The following is a 27,687-nucleotide window of genomic DNA, read 5'->3' as shown; positions in this document are numbered from 1 at the left end:
TCCTCCTTTCTTATTTTTCCAAGAATTTTATTATGAATTCCACGACATTTGCAACAAACACATGAAACAATATAAAGTGCAATATAATGTACAGCCAGTGAAGATCAAGGCTAAAGCCCCTGTAACTTGTACCTAGGTGAGGAAATGGAACATCACCAGCATCCCTGAGCCCGTGGCCAACGGCCATTCTGAAAACTTTTCAGAATCCAATATGTCTTTTATTAATAATGTTTCATATAGTTTCATTATATTGTAGGAGCTTGACACATTTACCCTGTAGAAATATTTTATGATTTATATCATATGCACTCTGTGATTCCAACTGGTCATGTTTGATGCCTTTTTTCTGCAATTCTGGGGCATTTCCCCATCTCCTATACCTTCAGCTTTTTAGAAACTTGTATTCCTCGATGTGGAGGTAGAAACCTCAGCTTCTGATCTTAAGACACAGGTCTGGAGAATGTTCCCTCCTCTTTGTGTACTGTCCAGCCTATGATAAGGGGTGTAACGGGCAAGGCATGTTGAGGAAGACTGGTTAGATATCTTTTATGATTTTTCAGTGCATGATGGCTCTGAGGTGGAATTTCTGTGCTCTGTGTCTGTGGATTCAATACTGATCTAGATTTTAAGTCTTTCTAGGATTTCATGGTCTTTATTTCTCTTTGACTCAGTGGATTACAATGATACTAATTTTCTGCTGCATTGATTTGTCATATTTTTGACCTGAATACAACAAGGAAAAAGAGAGAAATAAAGGGTATATTTTATCCTGTCCTTATCACAACAGCTGAAATTACCACACAAAACAAGACAGCAACATTTTCACAGGCAGATGTAATGTGAAGGATGGCGATCAGGGATGACTGTGTTTTACCCGGGAAAGGCCACTCTCTTTAAATTAGCTCTGGTGGAGTCACGGAAAGAACATGGGTTTTGGAAACACGGCTCACATTTTATCTGTGGCTTGGTCATGTGATGGCTGTGAGACCTCAACAAAGCCTTGGTTTCCACATTTAAAAGAAAAAGTCCTAGTTCTCGTTTTAAGAAAATTAAATAAACCTCAATGCATAGTATGTTAAATACAGTTGGTTACCTTTGTGCCTGGGATCCCCTTTCTGACTCTCTTACCTGGTCAGTCCATCCTTTCTGCACAGCCAGCTGTACTCACTTCTGTATGAGTGATGCTCACATCTGTACCTTTGGCCCTGACCTCTCTTGGAAATGGGGGCATCTGGTCTCCAAATGCAGAGCAGGACTTGAGAGGAAACTGTGAGCAGAGCCCTGCAGCTGTGGGAAATGAGCAGGAGCAGATGCACAGGGGCACCCAAGCCCAGAAGCTGCTTTCAGAAGCCAGGGAGAGGAGAAGCACCACGCTTGTGTAACAAGAGCTGCTGAGCACTCAGAGTGTGCATCAGGGTGAAATAATCTATACTTTTTTTTTTTTTTTTTTTGGTTTTTCTCCGGTACCGGGAACTGAACTCACGACCTTGTGCATGCCAGGCAGGCGCTTTTGCCGCTGAGCTAAATCCCCAGCCCCTAATCTATACTTTTTATATACAAAGACAGCACAATCTAAATACGTGCTCTATTTTGATTTAAAGATAACTTAGTATGAAATACAAAATCCATGGTCATTTTAGATGATATAAAAAAACCTGCTTTTGGAAAAAGTACTGCACATTTTCTTGTATTTTTTTTTTTAAATAAAAGGAGGAAAACATTAACAGACAGACAGCCTTTTACAAAATAGCAAAAGAACAGTACAGACAGTACAGAGTTACAAACAAAGTGGTAGGAAATTAACAACACTTGTATTACATATTGATATCTTCAAAGTGGTTTCTCATGAAAACAGATAGAGACATGTAATATTGATCAATCAAGGACTCACTTGACAGTTTCTTTCAGCAAAGAAATAGAAGACAGTAGAACAACTATGTTAGCTATCCTGTATATACATACATACAAAATTTCTCCTTCTTTCCCCACATCCCAGTTGCCCTTTACCCTTGAGTGTGTTGCACATTTTCTTTTGGTCTTAACAACAGCGATGCATTTCCTGCTATATAAATTTTTAGGACAGGAGGTGTCACAAGACGATGACTACAGACTCAGGTGAGGTCCCCACCTTCTACCTGATGCATTGCAAAGGCTAAGCCCTGTGTACAGTTAAGGAATATTCACTCTGAATGCAAAGAAAAGGTGAAAGTTGGTTAAATTATAAGCTTTAATTCTGACGTTCTTTGTGTTTATTAATGGCAATGGTAAAGCATGCTCTTAATAGTCACATGTTGAATCAACGAACACGGGTCATGGGACTCAGAGTCAGTCTGCCCACCAGGGTGTAACTAAGAACAATGGCTGCAGATGTGCAGGGATGGAGGGAGCAAACACCATCATGAGGAAGAGCGATGAGGTACAGAAATCGCACAAGGTGGTCCCACAGGCGCCTCTGCAGCAGTTAGGAGAGTGCCATTTTCATTTTTTTCTTGCCTGCATTAAATGACGATGAATTTCTTTACTAACTGATTGATCACCAAAACCTTCAATCAAAAGCAATGGCAGACATAACTCAGTGCGTATTTTTAAAAGAAAATGACATTTGACTTTATTTATGATGAGGAGGGGAAGGGAGCTTGGTTGATGAGAGAAGTGCATTGGATGAAAGAGCAGCGCTACAGAAACGTTTCAGAGCAGTGACGTGGCAGTCACATCCTCTTGGGCAGCTGGGGTCTAGCTTAGGGCCAGCCTCCAGGACTAAAGAAACAGAAAAATCCTTGTTCCAAGGCTCATCTAGTCTTCGTGGTCAGATCGGGAACCCTGTAGGGGTAAAGAAAAAATTATTCCAGGTTGCTGACCCCTCTTCCCCTAAGACTCAGGACAGAAAGTGATGGTCGTATGAGATAAAACTCAGCCTGATTTAAAAAATACTACTGATCTCACCTTTCTTTCTCAGTGAGATAAAGCAAGGTTCTTTCCCCACATTCATCCAAGGGCTGAGGTTGAAAGGTTAAGTCAACGACTGAAACCCTTTTCCCTGTAGTATCACAATGCAAAGAGAGCATTCACATTCTTCTGCAGCCCCTCCCCTGCAGAGAAGCAAAGCAATAACATTACCTGTTTATCGAGATCCACGTTGACCTGAAATGGAAGGAGAAAAGGGAGTGTATTCAGCCACTGAATCCACCTTAGATGCTGAGAGAAACTGTCCCACCCCACTTTCCATGGTCCCCACGAGTCTGAGTAACTGGAAACCTGGTGCCCCTGGTGGGTTTACACCCCAGCCTGGGGATCCTTCTCTCCCTCATCTTTGCCTGACAGTTTTATTTCAGTGGCTTCTAGAATTTTGTGGCATCACTTTTCTGTCTCCTCCCTTACCACTGAGAGGGGTAAATCATGGAAGAGACGAGCTTCCTAGGAACCTTGCAGCTGTTCCTACCTTTCTTGCTCCTTATGTGCATGAAGATGCCAACTGCGAGGAAGATGAGCCCCAGCACGAAGCCCCCGACTCCCGTCAGCTTCTTGTTCCGGGCCGAATCAGACTGAGCCTCTGAGACAAACAGAACCCAGTGTTAGTTTCGCCTCCCCTGGGAACATCCCAGTCCATGTCCTGCCTGAGATCCTGGAGCCTGGAGTGGAACATGAGCAGGAGGCGGTGAGAATGAGACTCATTAAGTCCCGAGTTCCAGGCTTAACGCTGGTGACTTCACCTAGAGGACAAATGGTGATTCTACCAGCTGCCTCGCAATACAGGCAGAACAGCCTGAAAGGCCGACAGAAAAGAACGGTTCCTGTGTGTGAGGCTGGTTCAGGAGACCCCAGATTTCCTGATCACTGAACCCTCATCATCCTCTAGGTCAGGGGTGGGGGTTTCTATTTCCTGAAGCTCAGTACTGCCCTCAGGGGCTTGCATAGAAAACACAGTGTGCAGCTATGGCCCAGTGTGCAGACAAGAAGAGCGGACCCTGGAGCCGCTGTGCTCCCTGCTTTTCAGACTGTGGCCTCTGGAAGGTCCCTGAAGGTGGGAAACTTACTCCACTCCACAGTGACAGGGCTGTCCAGGCTGGGGTGCTCCACGTGGCAGGTGTAGACGTCTCCCTGCTGGGGGGTCATTTCCAGCATCACTAGGATCTGGAAGGTCCAGTCCCCGTTACGGATCAGGTTGGTGGACACGATCCCAGCTGTTTCCTCCTGTCCATTCAGGAACCACCGGACCTCAATGTTGCCCGGGTAGAAGTCTGTCACGTGGCAGATGAGCTGGTCGTGGTGCTGCAGGGTCCCCTTCTTGGAAGGGGACACGTGTACTTTAGGCTGGACTAGGGTGGGAGAGGATAAAAGGAATGACATCAGAGATTATTATTTCCCAGACACCTTCACTAAAGAAGTGTTTTCTAGATGCTACAGGTACAAATGTCATAAGGGGAGACATTGTGACATTTGGGAAGAAGATACTGGGTGTACTACAATGATGGAAACTGACCCTCCAGTGGAATATGCAGAATCATTAATTACATAATGAACTGAAAAGATTTGGAGCAAGACAAAAGCAGTACTTTGTTATATTTTTAACAGAAGTTGTAATTATAAGCCATTGATTACCCTAATAGTCTTTTGAAAAAGAGTATTTCCCAAGTTGTCAAACTATCTATTTTTTCAATGCTCTGTCTTTAGGAAAGGGAAGCAAAATTGCATGAATGATGTAAAGTTAAGATATATGGAAAATGCTATTCTCTTGGTCTACCACTTTAGATCACAAACATTAAAATACATGCCACAAGTGTGACAATGATTTATTTTGCAGGTAGCCTACATATTTTATGGCTGCTCCTACTCTAAAACCACAATCTTTATGTTTACAGGAAAACCCTCATTCTCAGAAGATGAGACCCACCCCAGAAACCAGTTCTAGCATAATTTTAGAAAAGACTAGAACTTACTGGGGGTAGGTTAGGGTTATTTTCAGGGAATCAGTGTACACTGAAACCTAATATCTCAAGTCCCATCTGCTTGATTTTAGGCATTCCAGTCTATTGCAGTTTTTCCTCTGCGGTGTCTTTCTTGGTCGCTTGAGAGAACCCATCTGCAGGTGCTGTCTGCACCTCTCCAGCTCTCTGTCTGATGCTCTGTGCTCTCCTCAGCTTCTTCTTTCAGGTCACTCTTGCCTGATGGTCATCTGTCAGTTTCCATGCTGCATGTGACTGAGCAGCCCTAGCGACAGTGAGTATCCTGGACCTTGACCGCCAGGACTTTCATTCCCTCCCGAGACCAGAAAAGAGCCATTTGCCTCAAGAGGAAGTGTATTCAGTAGATATGTCCCCTTTAGAGCTTCTAGTGCTTAATATCCCAATTCCTTTCAAATTTGCTTCCCAGAGAACACAGATACCCTGAAGTGGGACAGGTAGAAGGATGTTTCTGAACTGTATCTGGATCTACTGTTTTCTTTAGCAGCTTGGTTTTGTGCCGAGATGTGTCCACACCGCCAACCTTCTTCCACTCCACATGATTTACATTTAGCTACAGCTTTTATTTAACCACTTTGATAAACTCGCAGTTCACCTGCCAGTTCCACTTTGGTCTGAGTTGTAATTTGTAAATTAATTTAAATGGCTCTTCTCTGTGGACTCCTGGTCTCATGCAAGTCAGAAGCTATAGTGGCTTGTCTGTTTTAAAGCCCACCACATTCTGTAAGGAACTTTGCCTGGAGTATACATCTGACCTCTAGCTGGCACTGGCACTAGATCTACAGCTTCAGTGGTGTGTATTCTCACACTCAGTAAAACACATTGCACAAATGGAAAAGAGTTTTGTGTGTTCTACAACTGCCTGTTAAATGCCCATGAATCATCTGCTCAGTTACCTCTAGAATTTTGTTGTATATTTACATTAGAAATTCCATAGCTTTCATTTTTCTCCTCAATTCATGCTATAATTGCTATTCCTCAGACAACAGTAAGTTTTTCTTATTCTATCTCTCTGAATCCAGTCCCTCCTCTTTCTAACCCATTTAATATTCTGAAAACATAACTCTGACTTTGTCATTTCCTGTTTTAAAAAAACTCGGCTTCTTATAATGCTGGTCTGGTTAAATGGGAAGCCTGGAAGAGCTAATTACAACACAGACAGATAAATCTTTAGTCAAAGTTACCAAGAAACTGGGGGAGGCAGTGGAGAAGAAAACCATATCAATGCAGTTATAAATTAAAGAGGTGAAATTACAGCCAACCCTGTGGAAATTCAGAGGATTATAAGAAACTACTTCAAAATTTTATATTCCAGTCAGTTAGAGAACTTAGAAGAAGTGGAGAAATTCTTAGATACACATGAATGACCAGATTGAGCTAAGGAGATATAAAAACTGTGAATGGACCAATAGCAGCAATGAAGGAGAGGCAGTGTGAAAAACTCTACCAACATTTAGAAGCCCAGGGGTCAATGAACCCAATGGCTAAAAATACCAGAATTTCAGAAAAGATCTAAAGCCAATATCCACACACTTTTTTTTTTTTTTATAGAGACTAAAAAAACCCCAAAATAACAATATAGACAAAAACAAAACAAAGCAAAAACAGTAAAAATGATACAGTTTCAAAACAGAATGATAGGAATTAACAGTGGTTGTTATATTACATACTGTTATCTTCAATGAAGTTGCTCAGATTATCAGATATAAGAATGCAAGATTGATCAAACCATTAAAGGAATAAAAAATAAAAAAAATAACATTATAAACAGTTCAGGGTTCCACTACACAAGATGGTAGGAATTCACCAATGGTTGTTATATTGCATATTGTTGTCTTCAAATTAGTTGTTCAGATTACCAGATATAAGTGTACAAAATTGGTCAAAAAACTTAAGCATTAACTGTTCTGCTCTTAAGTAAAGTGTAAAGAGAAGGACGACTGTTAAACTCATCCCTGGAAGCTAGCATCACCCTGATAACAGAACTGGATGTGGACTTAACAAAAACAGAAAACTCGGGGCCAACCTCCTTAATGAGCATAGCTACAAAATATCTTACCAGATATTTGCAAATAGAGTGCAACAAACTATTAAAAAGATCATACATCATCAGTTGGCTTCACTCAGGAATGCAAGGTTCATTGAACATATGTAAATCAAAAAAATAAGTAAGTCACATAAACAAACAAGGATAAAAGCTAAATATTCGTATCAACAGATGGGAAAAAACCTTTGACAAAATCCAACATCCAGTCATGATAATACTGAAAATAGGTATAGGGGGAAGAACTCTATCTTAAACTGATAAGGCCATTTATGACAAACTCACTGACAACATCATCAAATAGAGAAAAACAGAAAGCTTTTCCTCTAAAATCAAATTCATAACAAGAATGTCCACTATCACTTAAAACTTTAGCCAGAAGAGCCAGGCAAGAGAAAAAAGTGAAAGGGATACCCTCAGGGTAGGAGGAATTCAAATGTCCCTCTTCCCAGGACTCAGTGCTCTGTGCTCTTCCCCTGGCTCTGTCTCCTCAGCTGACCTCGTCCTGCTCAGGTCCTGCTCCCTCCAGCCCACCTGCCCTGCCCAGGAGACAATCCATGGTCCCTCTGTCTGGCTCTACTGTCTCCCCATGCGTGTTTCTTCTCCCAATGTGCTGAGAGGCACTGCCTGCTCATTCACAGATGACCTGATCCTTGAAAGACTCAAAAAATTGAACCAAAAGTTTCTGAGAAATAATAAACAAACTCAGCAAAGTAGCAGGACACAAAACAAATACACGAAAATCAATACCTCTCCTGTATACCAACAATGAACACAATAAGAAAGAAACTGGGTAAATCATCTCATCTATGATAGCTTCAAAAATTAAATACATACAAGTTAACTGAACCAAAGATGTGAAAGAGCTCTAAATCAAAACTACATTATTTAGGAAAAGGTGATGAAAGAAGATCTCTGAAAAGGCGTCCTCTGTTCCTCGATAGGCAGAACCAATATTGTAAAAACGGCCGTATTATCAAATATGACACCTAGATTTAACGTAATCTCAATCAAAATACTAATGACATTCTTCAAAGAACTAGAAAAAAATCCTAAAATTTATATGGAATCAGGTGAGACAGCCAATCAGGTAAATCAGAATAGCCAAAGCAATCCTGGGCAACATGAGCAAAGCAGGAAGCATCACAATCCCGGATTTCAAATTATATTACCAATCTACAGCCATAAAAATGGATGATACTGGCCCCAGAACAGAATGTGGATCAATAAAACAGAACAGAGGATGAAGAAACAACCCAGGCACATTCAGCCATCTGACCTTTTACAAAGGGGCCCAAAACATATGAAGCAGACAAAATGGACTCTCTAGCAAATGATACTGGGAAAACTGGGCATCCACATGCAGAAGAATGAATTTAGATCTGAATCTTTCACTCTGTAGTGAGATCAAATCAAAATAGATCAAAGACCTAGCTATTAAAGCAGAAGCCCTGACTCTGCTGGCAGACAGAGTGGGTTAAACTCTTGAAGACACGAGCACGGGCAAGAACTTTCTGCACAGAATCCCCGTTCTACAAGAAATAGCACAAGCAACAACTAATGATATTATATAAAATTAAAAACCTTCTGCACAGCAAAGGAAACATCCAATAAGTGAAGAAACAATGTACAGAATGGGAAAAACATTTGCCAGCTACTCATTAGATGACTAAATCCCAAAATATATAAAGAAATATAAAAAATTAGCCTCAGTAAATAAAAGAGCCCTCCAAAATTGGAAATGGAAGTAAAGAGACACTTCTCAAAAGGAGCCCTTCTCCACTGCTGGTGGAACATAAACTGGTACAACCACTATGTAAATCAGTATAGAGACTTCCTCAAAAACCTAAACAGAGAAATTCTATTTGACCCAGCCATACGTATTCTGGGTATCTTCCTAAAAGGAATTAAAGACACCCTATTACAGTGATACCTGGGTATCCATTGCTATAGCAGCACAACTCACAATATCTACATCTTGGAAATGGGCCTATATGTCCAGTAACAAATGAATGCATAAAGAAAAAGTGTACACAATGGAGTATTACTCAGCCACGAAGAATAAATTTTGTCATTGGTGGGAAAATGGATGCATCGTGAGTCCCTAATGTTAAATGAAACAAATGAGACCCAGAAGGTAAGTATCACATCCTTTCTCTCATATGAAAAACCTAAAGTATAAACAAGTTTAAAAAGCAGAATAAAAAAAAAAAAGGTGATAGATAGGAAGGTGACCCAAGGATAGAGGGGGAGGGGAGAGAGGGGAAGGGAAGGAGAGAGAAAAAGGATTAAAATGCAGTAAGTTCGGGTACCAACTCCCCGTAATGCATGTATTCATTGTGTATCACAAACAAGCACCAATAAAATCTTTTTTCCTTTTCTTTTTTTTTTTTTTTTTTTTTTTTTTTGAGACAGGGTCTCGCTGTGCAGTTCAGGCTGGCCTAGAGCTCCCTTTGCAGTCCAGGCCGGTCTCGAACTCGCAAGGATCCTCCCGCCTCAGCCTCCCGTGCACCACCACGGTAGGCTAAACTTTTTTTTTTAAAGATGAAAAAAAAAATGCCAGGTACATGTATGTTCCTACACACTATTGGGCCCCGCGACGGCTGCCAATCCTCTGTCTTGCTTTGGGCACGTTTTCACCTAATTACTGCGGCAACTTCCTAAGCTCAAGTTACCTCACACAGTGATGGGGAGCCGCAGATGAACCCCAAGTCAACCTCAAAACCTATGCTCTGAGCTCAGCCTTCAGGGACCGCTCCCAGCCCAGGGACCAGCTCCTTCCTGACCCTGACTCGACCCGACCCGTCTGCAGACGACCTGCACCAGGGTCCAGGCGCGGCCCACGGCTCCCGTCCTCGCCCCGCCCTCCCCACCCCCTCCTCCGCGCGCGCCCGCTCCGGCTCCCCGGCTTCCTCTCCCGCCGCGCCTCCTCAGGTGCCCGCGTCCTGTTTCCTCCGCGAGACCCCGCCGCCCTCCTCTCTCCTACCTCTCCTCTTCCCCTCCCCTCCCCTTCCCCGCGTCCCTGCCCCCCGGCCCGGTCCCAGGGTTTCTCCGTCCGGCGCCCGCGCAGCCCGCACCCCGGACCCGCCCACCCGAGCCCCAGCCCGGCGCCCCGCGTCCTCCCGCAGCCCCGAGGTCGCGCTGTCCCCGCCCGAGACCCCGCGGCCTCACCTCTGCGCTGCACTGTCAGGGGGGCCGTGATCTCGTAGTTGTGTCTGCACACCGTGTCCACCACAGCGCGCTTCTGCTCCAGGATGTCCTTCTGGCTGTTCCAGTGGTCGGCGTCCGGCCGCCCCAGCTCGGTCACCGCGCGGAACTCGCCCACGTCGCTGTCGAAGCGCGCGTACTCCTCGCGGTTGTAGATGTATCTCTCCACGAAGCGCTGCGTGCCGTTGCGCGCGTAGCAGTTCTGCCGCCCTTGGTACAGGAAATTCTCTGCGGGGAGCAGGCGCGGCGCTGACCCGGTGCCCGGGAGTCCAGAACCCAGTGACCCCGGACATACCAGGGACAGAGCACTGAGCCCGACCTCTCCCCGGCCCCTGCGGCCACTTCACAGCGCCTGGACCTAGCGGGTGGGCAGCCAGCTTGGTGCTCCTGGACCCTGCGCATCCCTGACCACGGCTAACAACTGTCCCACCAGATCCTTCCCGCTCAGGGCCGAATCTGGAACTACCGAGTCCTGCCGTCCTGGACTGTCACCGACCCTTTCCTTTCCTCCCCACACCGCTTTCTTTTTCTTGGAGACGGGGTCTCACTAAGTCTCTGAGTTGCTAAATTAGGTGCCTGGGTGTACTCCAGCTTGCAGTTCTCCTTCATCAGCCTCCCAGAGTACCCGGATTACAGGCGCACACCACGGAACCTTTCTAGGCCTGGTTTTCTCATCCTGACCGGGAGGGTTTACTGAACACGCGACTCCCTGCTGGGGAGGGACTCAGTGGCTTTGGAAAAGGGAGGGCACGCTGGGGTCAGCGATTGTGCTGGCACTGGGGGAGCCAGAGCTACTTCCCGCGGGGTCCCGGGGAGGAGCAGGGCCTCCCCGTCCCTGGGCAGAGAAGCTGCAGGGGCAGCAGGAACTGGGATGTACAGCGAACCTGTCTTCTCTATCAGGGTTCCCACCTGACCCCCTGGGCGACACTCAGCCCCAGTGTCACCTCCTCCAGAAGCCTTCCCTTGTCTCTTTCTCTGCTCCACTGCAGAACGCCCTCTTCCGTGTCAGTGTCTTGAATGCACCCTGTTTACTCCTTGTTTTGTAGACTGGGGATGTACACACAGATGTCCTACAACTTTCTGAAAGTTAATGTGAAGAAAGGCTGCCCAGCCTGAAGGAGAAGGCAGCTTTCACACTTTTGGAGCATGGCCACAGAAAGACTGGATCTCAGAAGGTGCGGAATGTATTTAATCAGTGAAGTCCACACAAGCAGAGACCTGCAGCGGGGACTTCCCCGCTGTGGACCTAGCGGCACTGATGCGGAATTTCCACATGGGGAAGTGCGGCGGCCTTCCCCACATGCTGCTCTTTCTGTTCAGGGCTGTGGTGTTTGTCAAGTGCGAAAGTCACAGTGGGCTCTTGCTTTTGTGTGCTTCTACAGGATCCCTGGGCCTGCTCTGCTCCTGACCACGCTGGAAATTAAGGCGGTTTCTGTGGGTATGAACTCCATCCGCACAGGCGAACATCTCGACACATACTGTCTTGACTTTATACCCAACATCTAAGAGCTCTCAGTATTTCCTCGTCAGTGAGGTAAAACAAACAAGCCATTAGAGGGCGCTCTAAGCAAGTTTATGAAGTAGGTTTTTAAACAGCAAGCTCTGTCACTTCATTGGAAAAGATACCAGAAGTTTAAACGCCAAGTCCGATCAATCACACGGGTTCCGGGACCACTCTGAGTGTGCAAGCGTGGAGGGATGAAGTGCGCTTTACAGAGGCCGCTCGCCCGATTTTCACTGCGCCTGGCTTTTCCTAGCGATTTCACTTGGGGATACAATGCCAGAAGAGTGATTCACAAGGAAAGACTCCAATGCACCCCAAGCTTCTACACGAGGCCAGGTGAGGTGACAGGGCCTGGGATGTGGCCTGAACGCCTGGCAGCGGGTGTGAGGGGAGGGAGACCCCGCCTTAGAAAGCGCACATTCAGTCAGCCAGCGTCAAAAGCTTGTCGCCCCCCTGATTCTGGTTTCTCGGAGCCCATCTGCTGAGCTGCTTCTTTCTAGGGCGGTGGGCGGTGTCTTATCCCCCAGCCCACAGCAGGGAGCGCAGCCATTTCCCCCGCTCTCTGCTGCCTTTTCTGTCTGAAGTTGGAAATCTGTACGGAGTGAAAAGTGTGAGGGGGGGTGTGGTCCGCCGCGCCCCCTCACCCTACATTCCCTGTTGCTCTGGAAGTGCTTGCTGAGCATTTGCTCTGGGTAGGAACTTACCTTCCATGCTGCTCACAAACCCACACGTCTTCATCCCGATCCTACAGATGTCCATCCACCCGCGTCCCTCCACCACTCCCCTCCCACCGTCCCTTGCCCCTCTGCACTCTGTCTGCTCCACCCTGGTGGTCTCCTTGACCACTCCCACTGCCCATTACCCACGGAACGCTGGGACACTGGCGCTGCCCCACCTCCCCTGCTGGCCTTCACTCAGTGTCCTCCACACTCCTCCGGGCCCTTCCCCAGCTGCCTCCCCCTCCAATTCACAAGATGTGAAGGCACAGTTCCCACTGAGCGGTCCTGCTGCCCGGGGCTCGGTGCCCTCTGTCACCCACAAGGGCAGGTGCTCCCCGCCCTCCCAGCAGGTGGACCTGAGGCAGCAGCAGAGGCCCTGGGGTTTGAGGAGCGGGACCAGGAGGTTGAAATACAGTTGCCGGAGGAAAATGAGGAGGTTAAATGAGACAGGGTCTTTTTTTTTTTTGGTTTTTCTCCGGTACCAGGAACCGAACTCACGACCTTGCGCTTGCCAGGCAAGCGCTTTTGCCGCTGAGCTAAATCCCCAGCCCCGAGGAGGTTAAATGAAGACAGTGTATCCTAGGTGAATCCTAGGAGGGGTGTGGAGGGTCTAAAAAAAAAGGATCTGTGAAAGATGGTGGCGGGGAGTTTGTGGAAAACTAAGTTACTTTACAGCACTTCCTCCTGTGGTGTTGTGTATAAGTTTGAACTAGCAATTAAGAAGCAATCTAAGAAATACCGGATCACAGAAGTCCTCATACTATTCTAGCCACTGGAAGCAATGTGAGGAAGAGATCTTTCATTTAGTCACACTTCTGGGCTGCCTGATCATCTCTACTCAGTCCCTTCCCACGGTCCCTTTCCACAGACCTCCACATCCTCATCTCATTCTTTCTACAAACCGTGTCATGACAGGGCCTAACCAAGCTCTGGGAAGGCTGGAAGAATCTGCCTCAAGAAGAATGGAATCAGAGCAGAACCACAGTCTATCAATCTCTGTCCTATGGCCTGGGCTGTTTCTCTGTCTTGGAAGCATAAAGCCCTGCAGTCCCTGGGCACCGAGTGGGCAGGGTGAGCTGACTCCCCTCAGGGCTGGGATGCAGACGTGAGGAATCCTCGAGGCCGGCTTGTGTCTGGAAACCCTGTCCCCCGAAGTTATCCCCGACCTCTTGGCCCACGGTCTACAAGAAGCAGGTACATGGCCCCTTGGCCCCCGTCCCCTGCCCACTGTGCCCGTGTCCCTGGGAGAGAACAGACGGGCTGGATGGGAAGGAGAAGGAGGTGAGCTTGATTCTCTAGCTGCTAAGAAGGACTTGGGGCTGTGGCAAGAGAACCCACAGCCATTCTCAAAGTCTGGTCCCCGGAGCAGAAAGGCCCAGGCACTGCTCCCTGAGCCAGGCCCTCCAGCAATCGCTGCTCTGCCCTTACCTGGAGTGGTCCTGCTCTGAACCACCGTGTTGCTCAGCACCAGCAGTGCCGTGGTCAGAGCTGCTATCCAGGGGGCCTCAGGGATATGTAGAGCCATCGTGGAGTGGGAAATGCTGGTGAGACAGAGAAAGAAGTTGTCAGGGAATGAAGGACTCACTAAGTGGAGCTCCTGGGTGAAATATCAGAGACCACAAGGCAAAGTTGTCTCCCACGACCCTGTGATTGGACAGACTCTGAGCAAAGAACCAATGGGCACAAAGCTTTCTGTGAGTCATCACTCACTGGGCAGATCATTAGTATGAAAGGTCTGGAAACTCAGTGTATATCGCACTGAAGGTGATGGAGGGAGGAGAGCATTATCACCTTAACTATCTTTGTGAGTTGTGAAGTTTTGGAAGATCAGTGTTTTCTTTGACCTAATAGCGATCTCTAACAATCTGTTGTGCTGGAGCCACTGCTGCTGAGTCTGGAATGCAAAACTAAGTGCCCTGATGCCCGCTCCACATGTGCTCCCGGTTCCTTTTGGTTCTAAGCCCAGAAGGCCAGTCTCAAGGACCATCTGACTGCGAACCTCCTTAAGGAAGAACAGCTCCCCCAGGATCCCAGTTGTCAGGGTTGGTGCTGTTGGCATGGCTGGAGCCAGCAGTATCTTAATGAGGGACTTGGCAGGTGAACTTGCTCTTGTTGAGGTCATGGAGGATAAATTGAAGGGAGAGATGATGGATCTCCAGCCCGGCAGCCTTTTCCTTGGAACACCAAGACCTGCCTCTGGCAAAGACTATAATGGAATCACACACTCCATGCTGGTCATTATCACAGCTGGGTCACAGCAGCAAAAGGGAGAAAGCCATCTTGATTTGGTCAGCATAATGTGAACATCTTTAAGTTCATTCCTAATGTTGAAAAGCACAGCCCAAACTGCAAGTTGCTTGTTTCTAATCCAGCAGATCTCTTGACCTATATGGCTTGGAAGGGGGCTGGGGATTTAGCTCAGCGGCAAAGCGCCTGCCTGGCAAGCGCAAGGTCGTGAGTTCGGTTCCCGGTACCGGAGAAAAACCAAAAAAAACAAACAAAAAAACCAAACAAACAAATATATGGCTTGGAAGATAAGTGGGTGTTATTGGAAGTGCTTGCAATCTGGATTCAGCCCGGTTCCGTTACCTGACGGGGGAAAGGCTGGGAGTTCACCCACCAAGCTGCCATGGATAGATCCTTGGGGCCCAGGGAGATGCTACTATACCTATATGAAGTGGAGTGAATGTTGCTGGTCTCTCCCTGAAGAATCTGCCCTGAGTTAGGCACTGATGGTGACAAGGAGCATTGGAAGGAGATTGACGAACAGGTGGTTGTTGGTGTTTTCCAAGTGATCAAACTAAAAGGTTCCTGGGCCATTAGATTGTCTGTGGTAGATTTGGCAGAAAGTATAATCAAGAATCTTAAGGGTGCATCCAATCTGTACCATGACTAAGAGACCTATGGAATAAAGGATGGTGTCTTCCTTAGTGTTCCTTGTGTCTTGGAACAAAATGGAATCTCAGATATTGTGACTTCTGAAGAAGAACCCTGTTTAAAGAGTGCAGATCCCCTGTGGGAGCTGCAGTTTTAGTCTGCTAGTGTCACCATGTCACTGTCTGGGCTACAGGAGGGTTCTCTTGGAGGTAGTGCATATTGTCCTTTCTATCTGATCTGTGGTTAAAGCAGCAGTATTAAAATGGCCTAAGAAAAATATCAGTTTCCCAAGTTAGAAATAGGAGTGGTTCACAAATCCCCACAGATCTATCCTGATGCCCAATGGTACTTAACTTGTATTGCCCTAACATATGTCCAGCATAAAGCAGCCCACTGACACCACTGCTAGTGTCACACAGGCTCTAGGTACCCTTCAAACCAGATGCACATTACTCTGTTGTATAACTTCACCAACCAAACCTAGATTGACTTTTTTCCCAGTTGGTGGCAGCTGGGTATCCATTGTACAAATCCAATATTGCATGTCCTGTGCGTACTGTTTTAAAGGATTTTACTTTTTATGTAAAATCCAGTAGTGTACATTGCCGTATAATGTAAAAACAAAGATCTACCTGTGAACAATGCAGCCAACGAAGTGTCATACCAACTAAAACACCAAATAAAGCTTGAACAGTGAAAAAATAATTCCATTGACCGGTCTATGGGAACTATCATTCCCCCAGCCTTGCAGTTTCTGCACACCCACAGTACGTCGATAGGGCAGGGCCATCTAGTTGTATAAAAGGCCAGGGAATGGTATGATTTATACACACATGGAGTGCCAATCCTAGGCACCCCCAAATTTATCTGCCTTGCCTCTGCTCAAAGGGGATCTGAGAACTGTTACATCTGTATTTTTTTCTCCCAGAGCTCTGTACAACCCGAGAGGCCCAGGAGCCCCAAGTGCCTTCATGGGGCTTCAGCAGTGTCAAGCACGCTCAGTCTAGGGAACTTCCACATGTGAGTGTGTTCACGGCTGTACTACCAAGTTCGGAGGCCACTTGAAGGCCATTGCACTGTTTTGATCTTCAGTTTGTGTCCTTTCTGTGGGACTGGTATAACTTGTTTGTGCAGCAGTGTTTTAATTTCAAATGAGATAAATATATCTGAAATTGCTTTGGAATAGTAAAGTCTACAGAATATAAATAGACTAGTAATGAAATGAAGAACAAAATCAAAGTTTGTCTCCTCAAAAACATCTGATTTTGTTGTGTTCATCACAAATATTTTCACAGAATATTACTCCCCATTTTAAAACTGATAAGTGTGATTCTGTTGGATCACAAATTCCAATAAAGAAAATGTCAAACTGACATTGTTTATTTATACTGGCATATAAAATTCAAGAGAAGACAATAATTATGTAATATAAGGTATCTACTAAGAATGAGTCAGTATACAACTATAAAATAAAAGGTGAGGTTTGTGAATAAAAGTGCTTAAATCAAACTACTCCTTGTCATTTATCCACTATAGATGAATAGTCCAATACTTAGCTTCTCAATGTCTGTGTAATTTATTTTCAGAATGGACATTAATAAGATGGTCTTGAAGTGATGATTTGATCAGATAATACTTGTAAAGCATTAAAAGTAGCACCTCTGTGTACTAAAATGTTAATACGTAATTATTGCTCATGCAAAGGAAGGCTGCCACAAGACAGGAAAAATACTTTTGTTATTACATTAAGTGTTAAGTGCTTTATAATCTTACATATGAATACCCAAGAAATACTTCAAAATAAAAATATCTCAAATGAAAAGGAAAAGTAATTTCTTAAATATGATCAATAAAATATAAAATAAGAAAATGAATACTACTTGTAATAGGAAAGCATTAGAAAAATCCCTAATAAAACAAAATCAGCCCATAGTTCCAGCTGCCCAGGAGGCTGAGGCAGGAGGATCACTTGAGCCCAGGAGCTCACAACTGGAGAGAATAGTAATCTTGTCGCAAGCAACAATAACAACACAAAGATTAAAATAAAAGTGCCCATTGTTATCATGTACAATACTCTATTAGTTATTCTTATATGAAAAGGAAATAAAATAACTAGTAATTTAAAGAGAAAAAATGTTACTTCAGATAGCTTACGTATGAGGGGGAAGAAACCTAGATAGTAAGAACTGTGACAATCTTATAAAGGTAAGCAGGAATGGAAAAGTTTTGAGGATCAACTTCATTCAAGTTAATTAAAATTTCTGAATAAAAACTATAAAACCTTCTATGTAAAAGGACAAATGGAGGATATGGCAGATAGGCGGGCCTAAAAGAAAGATTAATTTCATAAGGTAGTGTATTTATCCCTAAAAACACAGCAGGATATTTTTATAAACTTGGTGAAATAACTTTATATTGTTTAGAAAAATTGTGGACAAAACATCAAGGATAATTTGAATGCTTTTGATGAGGATTAGGCGTGGGGATTCAAGAAGACATATAATAGCACGATATAGAGCATTTGCCGTCAGAAGCATGTACAATTTAAGTCTCTCTCTCTCAAACTCTGAAAACAAACTATGAGCTGGAGTTACTTGGGTCCTGCTGTTACCTGAAAATCCTCCTCTCTGTTCCAGCTCTCTTCAGTCTTCTGTTTACCCAGCAACAGATAGCGTCAGCTCTATTGCCTCTCTGATTGGTTAAGGTTAACCATGCTGATTCCTCCCCACCCTCTTTGGCTATTTTCAGGTTGTAGAAGCCCTTAGTTTCAGAGCCCTTCTCTGTCCCTCCCTGCCTCTGGACCTCTTCACTGTTCCCCTCGCCGTGTGCCCTAAGGAGGAATGTTCCAGAGCAGAGCTGTGATCCTGAGCACCCTCTCCCTGGCTTTCCTGCTGAGTCTCCCAGGGGCTGCGGCCATCAAGGGTGAGTGCTGAGGACGGTGGGAGAGTCTGGGTGAGAGGCGGGAGCAGGAAACCAGCTCACTGCTTAGCAGATTTTAGGGAATGTAGTGTTTTCCTCCAAGTCCTTTTTCTGTGTTTCCTCATGTGACGTTCGTCTTTGTCCCCCTTACACTAATTGCCATCATAGAAAGAAGAGCCAAAATTTTCTAGGCATCCATTTCATTCTGTCCACATTTACATCTCACAAGAACATTCAGTGAAGATATTATTCCCTCCACTTTAGAGATTAAAACAGTAGCACTCAAAAAAGATCAGTACTTAGCCAAATTCATACTACAAGTCCATAAGCCAGGGTTCAAATCTAGATTTGATTCTGAAGCTCATACTCTGCCTTCCCAGACTTCTCTACACAAGGACTTTTAATGGAACCCTGCTGAGACCTCACACCTCCATCTCTCCTGGATCCTCAGCCTCTGCTTTGTGTGGCTGCTTTTGAGGGGCCTGGAGGTGTGGGTTCTGTGTGTCAGAATCTATGGGAGAGATTTCTAAGAGAGCTCCTGTATTTGTCCCTCTCTCCCAAGTTCCTAGATCTCTCCTAGGATCTTTGCAGCTGGTCTCAAGACAGCAGCTTTTCATGTTTTGTTAACCTTGTAATTTGGGTCTTGAGAGACACAAGAGACAGTTATTGCAATGAGTGTTCTAGACTTTGGGGAACCACACACTCAGCCAGGGATTGTAAATCATGATAATGCTCCTTCTCCCTGCTGCTGACACTGGAACATCAAACTGTACGTGATGTTGTCATCCAAAAAAAAAAAAAAATACTAACATGAAGATTAGAATTCGTGATATAAAAGATGCATGCTGGCCCTCAGACTGTTTAATTTAAAGTGGGGAGTCCAGGCATAGGTAGAAGTGAAGAGGAGGGTGGATGACAGAGAAACAGAGGTTCCTCATGCCTTGTTAAAGGCCCTTGGGTTATTTGCAGTGCTGTGTTATAACACATTCCACAGTGAATCTTCATACAGGTGTGGAGATGTTTTGGGATTCGTGATACACATTACTGATTTTTTTTTTTTATTTTAAGGATAAAAGGAGGGAAACATTAACAGACATACAACATTTTACAACATATCACAAGCACAATACAGACAATACAGAGTTACAAACAAAGTGGTAGGGAATTAACAATGGTGGTTGTATTACATATTGATATCTTCAAAGTGGCTTCTCATGAAAACAGATATAGACATGCAATACTGGTCAACCAAAGAATCATTGACAGTTTCTTTCAGCATAGAAACAGCAGATAGAACAACCATGTTATCTATCCTGTATATACATACATACAAAATTTCTCCTTCTTTCCCTTCTCTTTTCCCACATCCCAGAAGCCCTTTACTCTTTGGTGGTTTCCTATCATTTCACAGTGTCTATCATACCTCCGAGTTTAAATTAACTCTTTCAAGTTTTACACTAGTGACACAATGCGGTGCTTGCACATGTATGTTTGAGTTCATGAATAAAAACCAAATTGCACGTGAAACACTTGAAAGAATCAACAACTGGGATCTCATCCTACTGAAAAGTTTCTGCACATCTAAAGAAATCACATTACTGATTAACTCAGCTCTGTCTTTATTGCTCTCCTCCTTCCCTCCCTGACAACATATAAACACCTTTGTTACATTAAAAGCAAACATGAACCCACCATGAAAAACCTTTCCTATGCTTTGCAACCTGCGCTGAGGATACTGTTTCCTTTTGCTCAGCTTCAGAACTAAGCTTCTGACTTCTGTCTCCCTTGTGTCGTGAGGACGCTCCCTCTTGGCCATCAGTAATGCCATGAGATTAAAACTGGTGGGTGCTCTTCCAGGTCTCTCTGACCTGAGTTATCGATAATGTTTCACTGCAGTTCACTTCTTGCTTTCTTATTGGGACAATATTTACAGCTTTTATAACCTATTCCATCCTTATTTTTCATGTATCTCTGGGTCCTCAATTCTCCTTTGAAAATGCTTCATTTGTTTGTTTGTTTGTCTGTTTGTTTTTTATCACAAGGGCCTGCTATATAGTTCAGGCTTCCTCTGAACTAACTATATAACCCAGGCTGGCCTCGAACTTGCAGCAATCTTCCTGCCTCAGCCTCCTGACTGCTGGGATTACAGGGATGTGCCACCACCCCTGGCTGAAAGTGCTTCTTAGTTCTCTAAAAAATCTTCTTCTTGGAGAGCTTGTCTCTCTTTGTTTTACACTCCTTCCTGCAAATGATTCCTCTGAACTGAGGATGGATTCCTGTGATAGGTCATTCTTGCTGTTACTGTGTCCAAGCACAGATGAGGTCCATATATGTTGGGCTGCAAACCCACAGGGAAATCCAGGACTTAGGAGGTGAGGCCATGTAAGCCCTGATGTCCCCTTTCTTTCTTACCTGTCACTCTAAGGCCAGAAACTCTCATGCAGTCATTGTTTTATTTAAAGATGGTAATTTATTGTATTCTCTTAGCTTTGTTATTTACCATACAGTTCTAAACAAAAATTATGCCTCTCAAGCCTTCCAAACTCACCAATACTTACACTTCTACTTAAAATAAAAATTAAAAGAGAAAGTTTGAAATGAATGCTAAGTTATCTGTACTGTGTTTTTGGATATTGTGTGCTGAAAAAGAAAAATATGAAAAAAGTTATGCATACTGCAGGTTCACATTTAGAAATAAAATAGAAACTTATAAGAGTGTAAAGAATAAAACAAAAATAATAAAATTAAATTTTAAATTAATATTAAAATTAAATTGAATAATAAAATTAAAAAGAATAAAAAATAATAATATAATTTGAAGAATTTTTTGTGGTACTGGGGATTGAACACACTGAGCTACATTCCCAGCCATTTTTATTTATTTATTTTTGAGACAAAGTCTTGATCCATAGCTAAGTTGCCCAGACTGGGCTTGAATTTTCAATCTTCCTGCCTCAGCTTCCCAGAGTGGTGGGATTACTGGCATGCAGCACCATGCTCGGCTTCTGAAGAAACTTTCCTTCTCTCTCAGTCTTTCCTTTTTCTTCCTTTTCTGTAATGAGAACAATAATATTCCTTCTCCACTCTCAAGATTCTAAAAACAAGTTTACATCTGTGGCATTAGAAGAATTGAGAACTTCTGAAGAGAGACAGAGAGAAAAAAACTCTCTACTGTTGCACAGAACTCTGTGACCTTAAGCAAGTTACTTTACCTCTCCGCATGTCCACATTTGAAAAATAGAACATCAGGTATTTGCTTCAAAGGGTTATAGAGACAATTACATAAGTAAAATATATAAGGTGTTTAGAATGGTGCCCAGAACATAATATGTGCTTAACAAGTGATCATAGTCACTGTTATTATTTATAGCTCCATAGAGTTGGAAAATTCATATTCTGAGTGCCCAAGAAGCAGCTGGACTGCTCACTGCTCCTCTTCTCCTTTGGTTCCTCCCCCATTTCTTTTGAGAGCTGCTCTGATCTCCTCAGCATTCTCTCTTTTTTGGGGTTATTTCATATTTCCATTCTTTGATCTCTTTCTTTCTGCCTTTTACATTAATAAATCTTTCTTCATTCTCATGCCTACACTACATACATATTTTTTTTTATATTTCATCACATTTTTCTCTACTTTCTTTATGCAGCAGACCATGAGTTATCTAATGCTGCGTTTGTCCAGACGCATAGCCCGTCAGGGGAGTATATGTTTGAGTTTGATGAGGATGAGATGTTCTACGTGGACCTGGAGAAGAAGCAGACAGTTTGGCATCTGCCAGAGTTTGGTCAAGCCTTCACCTTTGATGCTCAGGGCGGGCTTGCCAACATTGCCATACTGAAGAACAACTTGAATGCAGTGATCCATCATTCGAACCGCACCCAGGCCCCCAACGGTAATGCCCACCTTTGCTTCTTCCTGTCCAGCACCCAGCTGGGAAGGGATGGGAGGGCTCCTCCTCCACACAGAATGGGAGACTTATATACTCACTGCCGAGTGACCACGAGCTCACTCAAGTGCAGCGGAAGGCCTGCATTGTCCCTGTCACTCAAGAGAAAGGGTGACCCAAGTGAGGCTTTTCAGTGGAGTGAGACTCTTGGCTCTGAGCCTGAGGTAGAGGACACCCCAAGATGAAGCCCCTGTGATTCGTCCCAGATCACGGGGCACTCACCAGGTTTTGTCCTCCCCCAGATCCCCCTGAGGTGACCGTGTTTCCCAAGCAGCCCGTGGAGCTGGGCGAGCCCAACATCCTCATCTGCCATGTGGACAAGTTCTTCCCACCCGTGCTCAATGTCACATGGCTGCGGAATGGGCAGCCAGTCACCGAAGGTGTTTCAGAGAGCATCTTCCTGCCACGCACAGATTACAGTTTCCACAAGTTCCTCTACCTGACCTTCCTTCCCAACACCGAGGACGTCTATGACTGCAAGGTGGAGCACTGGGGCCTGGACGAGCCGTATCTCAAGCACTGGGGTATGGAGCCTCATTTCCCCTTTATGACCTCTATTCCCAGCACTGAAGGCCTCAGTCTCCCCCTCCCCTTACCCTAATGTGCCATCAGCTGGCCTATGACCTTCAACCTCCATGCACACCCAGGCCAGCCCCATCCCCAGCACACATCCTGACCCCAAATCTTCATCTCTCCCCAGAGCCCCAGGAGCCCATCCAGGTGACAGAGACGACGGAGACTGTGGTCTGTGCCCTGGGCCTGCTGGTGGGCCTGGTGGGCATCATCGTGGGCACCGTGCTCATCATCAGGGCTCTGCGTTCCAGTCGCGACCCCCGCGCCCAGGGACCCCTGTGAGTTACTATGGAGCTGGGGATCTTAGGATACAGAGGAAAAGAAGGGGGAATCTGGTGTTTGTTGTATCCAAAGAAAGGAGGAAAAACTCTATTTGAGAAGAGGAAAAACTCTATATGATCTCTTACCTGATTAACAGCACAGAGCTGCATAACCATAACAACACTGATCATTTATGAGTACTTAATATGTTTAAGCACTGTTCTCAGCATTTATATTACCTCATTTTATACTCACAAGTAATCTGTATGAGGTAAGTCCTGCTACTGTCATCATTTAACACATGAGAAATGATTATATCTTCGTATATACACAGCCACATTCAGGAACTAGATCAAGGTCACACACTAGGAAGTGGTGCAGCTAGCATTAGAATCCAGGAAGTTTAGATCTGAAGCTGTTGGCTTAGTCATTGCCCTGCACTACTTATTTTATAAAGAAAATGCAAAGTATGAACTCTCTAAGAGCCAGATCAGTGTCTACACACAATCACAACATGGTGTGACAGGAGCCTAATATCCAGTTTGCTCTCTCTTCATGGGTCACTGAATGGCAAAGCTCATACTGCATATTTATATTTTTATATAATTCTTTTCCTATTATATAGTGATCTTTCTATGATGATCATCTTGTTTTATGCATTATCATCATCATTATTATTCAAGCTGGACCCCAGGTGCAAAGTGCTAAGTCAGTCATATTACTCAGTGGATGATTCTGTCACGATGGGCACCTCCAAATTCTGACTCTTAATTTGTTTATTCTACCTTCAGTCCTTTGTGCATATCTGAGCTCCATCCTCTCCTATAGATTAATGTTCAAATGGATTTGATGTGTTTCTCTTTATTTGTATATACCCTGTATAATATGTAGTATTATTCAAAGTACTTGCTTTTGTAATTGACCAAAATTATATTGACCAAAATATATCATAGATCTAAATGTGTGCACATAGTCTTTGCTTTCAGCTGTTCCATAGTATTTTATTTCAGGGCCCCACCTGTCTGTATTCCATCTGAAAAATCTGCATTACTTTTGATTCTGTGTGATGCAAGCAAATGTTTGCATTTTCATGGGGACCTGCATTCCAGGCATGTATGTGCCCCTAAAAGCCTTGCAGGGTGACCTAAGGCAGGCATACATGGTTCATGTACTACCAAATGAAAAATGATAAAGAAAAAGAAGACATAATGTAGGCAAAAGAATGAGGAGAATGTTACCACACAAGCCAAGAAGATAATGAATTTACAGAAGGAAGAAGTATTGTGCAGTTCCAGATGTTCCACCAAGGCCTTAGGGGAAAATATACATTGGTTTTGAAACTCTTTCACAGAGGAGCTTTACACAGTGTGAACAGTGATTCTGCCTTCACAGCCATCATTTCAGAGTTGAGCTCTGACCTCAGCAATGTGGCTTTGCTTTTTTTGAGGATGTTTTGGAGACTCGAAGCATGTGGGATGTCCCTAAAGTCAGCTGGGGTTTGAGGTGGAGTTTGATGTCAGGATACTCCTTGACTCCTGACTGCTACTCGCCTGAAGGACCAGGGCATGTGCAGGGAAATCCACCTTTTCCCTGGGACCTAAGGAGGGCAGGGAAATGTGGGAATTGGTTATAAAGCAGATAGGGAAGGTGTGTCTGAGCTTGGAGACCTGAACCCAGGATGCCATTTGTAACTGTGTGTCTTGCTGCAGGTGAAAAAATTTCTGAAAGAAGATTAAGGAGAAATTTGAATCCCAGGTGCCCTACAAACTCTACCCTCAGCTTCATTCTCAATTCCTGTGCTCTGTACTCTGCTGATCAACTTCCTTGAAGATGCTTCAAGTCTGAGGCTGTGGACTTGCCTGATCCCATCTGAGGACCCTTCAAGTCCGTATTTGTGACCTTAGAGCCCTTAGCCCTTAGTAATGTTCCCAATACATACAAGGCAATGGATCACTGTTAATGCTGGCGTGGAGATCATCGCTTCGCTGGAGTTCGTAGCCTCGGGTTTCCTCAGCAGAGCCCTTTACTGCCCCCTTTCTGAGAATACTGAGACCAATAAACTCTTCAGTATTTCAGAGCCAACAAAGTCTGAGTTCTCCTTGCTAAAAATCTAGGACTGGGTCATATAGGACCAATATTTTATGAAGGTGTGTTTTGGGTTGGTTTATGGATGTAGGTACTGTAAGCTGTCATTTCCTGAGGGTATAAGGGTCTGTGAATTTTAATTTATCCCTGAGTTATTCACAAAGTACAAGACAGGGTTTTGTGAAGAGAGGATTTTGGGAGAAATTTCACTTCAATTAAGCTTTGATTTGATGTAGTTTGAACAGTGCAGTAATTGAATCTCTAAGTGAAGAGATTTGGACTGTCTGAGCTAAGATGTGAGGCTGACCTGGATCCCATCCATAACCCTTGAGCTTTCTTCCATGTCTAGATTGTAACCGTGGAATACATTTTTCAAATGAGAAACTATGAGCTAACAAAGAAAGTAAGAAAGTTCTCTTACTCATTCCAGTTCACACCTGCTTTGTCTATATCACTCTGTGGGAGGACCTAAATTGTAATTATCAGGGCTTATAGTCAAAGATTTGAGAAAAGCAATGCTGAAAATGGAATAAAAATGTCTTATTTAAGCAAAGGTTTATTTCTCTAGAGAATGTTTTCTACATGTTAATATGAAAGCATAAGCTAGTAAAAATGCAGACAAATATAAAAGGGTTTTCTATTTTTGTTTTTTAAAAATTTTAAGGAATTAAGAAAAGTAACAATTATAACAACTTTTTTCATGTTCATAACATAATTAAGGTAAAATGTATGAAAACAACAGCACTACAAGTAAGTGGGGAAATGTAAATGTAGTGTAAAATTCTTGCATATTATTATTTGAAGGTAGAATTATTAATTTAAAGATGAATTTTTTTTTTTTTTTTTTGGTTTTTCTCCGGTACCGGGAACCGAACTCATGACCTTGCGCTTGCCAGGCAGGCGCTTTTGCCGGTGAGCTAAATCCCCAGCCCCTAAAGATGAATATTTTAAACACCACAGAAACTACTAAAAAGATGTTTAGCTCATAAGCCAATGAAGAAGATAAAATGTAATAGCAAGCACAGTTAATTCAAAATAAACAAGTGAAAGACAAAGTGAAAACAAATTATAAGATGATAGAGTTAAACACAATGATAGCAACAATTGAATTAATTGTCTTATCAGCTAAGCACTCTAATTAAAAGTCAAAGGTTGTCAAAATGCACACAGAAAAAGTAAAATACATAATACCTGTCTACATAATCCTTAGATTTAAAATGAACACAAAGATAGGTAAAAAGTTTTTTTAAAGGGAAAATAATGCTAATGGTAGGAATGTTGGTAGCTATGTTAGTGTTAGAAGTATAGAATTTCAGAATAAGAAATCTCAACATCAATAAAGGTGGACAGTTCATGAATATAAAAAGATAAATCCATCGAGAATATTATAATCCTAACTTGTGTATGCACCTGATAAAAAAAAGCTTCAAAGCACATGATACATAAAATAAAAGCAGAAAGAAATCTAGTTATATTTTAACATTTCAGCACAACTGTCTTAGTAAACAGAACAACTAAACAACAAAAAATCAGTGCATGGAGTATTTAAATACTTTTATCAACCAACCAATATTACCTAATTGACATTATCTATTCTGCTATTACACATAATAACAACAAAACATACTTTATTTTCAAACGGGCATAAAACATCCAGATGATAGGCCCTACTCTAGGTCATAAAAAAAACCTCAGGAAACTTAGAAGAGTTGAAACTGTACAGAATATATTTTCTGATCACTACAGAATTAAATTAGAAACCAATAACAGAAAAACATCTGGAAAATCCCAAGAATGTAGAAATTGAAAAGTAAACGTCTAATTAGCACTGGCGCTATAGAAAAGTCAGGAAGAAAATTTGAAAATATTTTGAATTGGATGAATGTGAAAATGTACTATATCAAAATCTTTGTGATATATAATTGGAGGGTAATTTATAGTTTTACAAATTTAGGAAAGAGGAAAGCTCTAAAAATCAATGATCTATGGCTCATTCTCTCTCTCTCTCTCTCTCTCTCTCTTTTTTTTTTTTCTTTTTGAAACAGGATCACTATGCAGTTCTGGCTGGCCTTGAACTCACTTTGTAGCCCAGGCAGGTCCTGAACTTGCAATGATCCTCCTGCCTCAGCCTTCCAAGTGCTGGGATTACAGGAGTGTGCCACCACGCCTGGCATATCTAGATCTAAAATGTACCAATAAACTTTTTTTTTTGGTCTTTTTGAGACAGGGTCTTGCTCTGCAGTTCAGGCTGGCCTTGAGCTCACTCTGTAGCCCAGGCTGGTTTCAAACTCACGACAATCCTCCTGCCTCAGCCTCTGGAGTGCTGTGATTATCCGGTGTGTGCCACCACGCCTGGCTCCTATGGCTCACTCTTGAGAATCTAGAAGATGACTGACCCAGAAAGGAATTACATCGGAGATACTCAAGGACGATCAACTAAAAAGTAACTGGTGAAGGGACTTACATCCTGGGCTAAAAAATTAATTTGAAAGAAGATATATGTAGGGGCTGGGGATTTAGCTCAGCGGCAAAAGCGCCTGCCTGGCAAGCACAAGGTCGTGAGTTCGGTTCCCGGTACCGGAGAAAAACCAAA

General features: G+C 43.7%; 2 protein-coding genes and 1 pseudogene across 4 annotated transcripts; 2 read left to right on the top strand and 1 right to left on the bottom strand.

Moving 5' to 3' along the window:
* Window positions 1–2,579: 2,579 nt before the first annotated feature.
* LOC102026469 (HLA class II histocompatibility antigen, DP beta 1 chain) lies at window positions 2,580–14,040 on the bottom strand. The gene is made up of 6 exons (XM_005389469.2): window positions 13,864–14,040; window positions 10,177–10,440; window positions 4,035–4,316; window positions 3,440–3,550; window positions 3,118–3,141; window positions 2,580–2,820 (listed from the first exon to the last, which is right to left on the bottom strand). The coding sequence occupies exons 1-5, from the start codon at window positions 13,958–13,960 to the stop codon at window positions 3,122–3,124; spliced, it is 774 nt and encodes a 257-aa protein (XP_005389526.1). The 5' UTR covers window positions 13,961–14,040; the 3' UTR covers window positions 2,580–2,820; window positions 3,118–3,121.
* On the top strand, window positions 12,038–25,095 carry LOC102025724 (HLA class II histocompatibility antigen, DP alpha 1 chain). 3 transcript variants are annotated; one of them, XM_005389468.2, is made up of 6 exons: window positions 12,038–12,052; window positions 18,061–18,234; window positions 21,879–22,121; window positions 22,418–22,699; window positions 22,876–23,026; window positions 24,719–25,095. In XM_005389468.2, exons 2-6 carry the CDS (start codon window positions 18,153–18,155, stop codon window positions 24,720–24,722), a joined length of 762 nt encoding a protein of 253 aa, XP_005389525.1. In that variant the 5' UTR covers window positions 12,038–12,052; window positions 18,061–18,152; the 3' UTR covers window positions 24,723–25,095. The 3 variants fall into 3 exon arrangements, with proteins under 3 accessions (XP_005389525.1, XP_005389524.1, XP_005389523.1); XM_005389467.2 differs by lacking the exon at window positions 24,719–25,095 and having other exon boundaries at window positions 21,876–22,121; window positions 22,876–23,030; XM_005389466.1 differs by lacking the exon at window positions 12,038–12,052 and having other exon boundaries at window positions 21,876–22,121.
* On the top strand, window positions 14,556–16,014 carry LOC102010306 (annotated as a pseudogene).
* Window positions 25,096–27,687: the final 2,592 nt, after the last annotated feature.

This window comes from Chinchilla lanigera, unplaced genomic scaffold (assembly GCF_000276665.1).
Source record: "Chinchilla lanigera isolate Chin_1 unplaced genomic scaffold, ChiLan1.0 scaffold00036, whole genome shotgun sequence".
NCBI lineage: Eukaryota > Metazoa > Chordata > Mammalia > Rodentia > Chinchillidae > Chinchilla > Chinchilla lanigera.
This window is presented reverse-complemented; position numbering and strand designations above follow the sequence as displayed.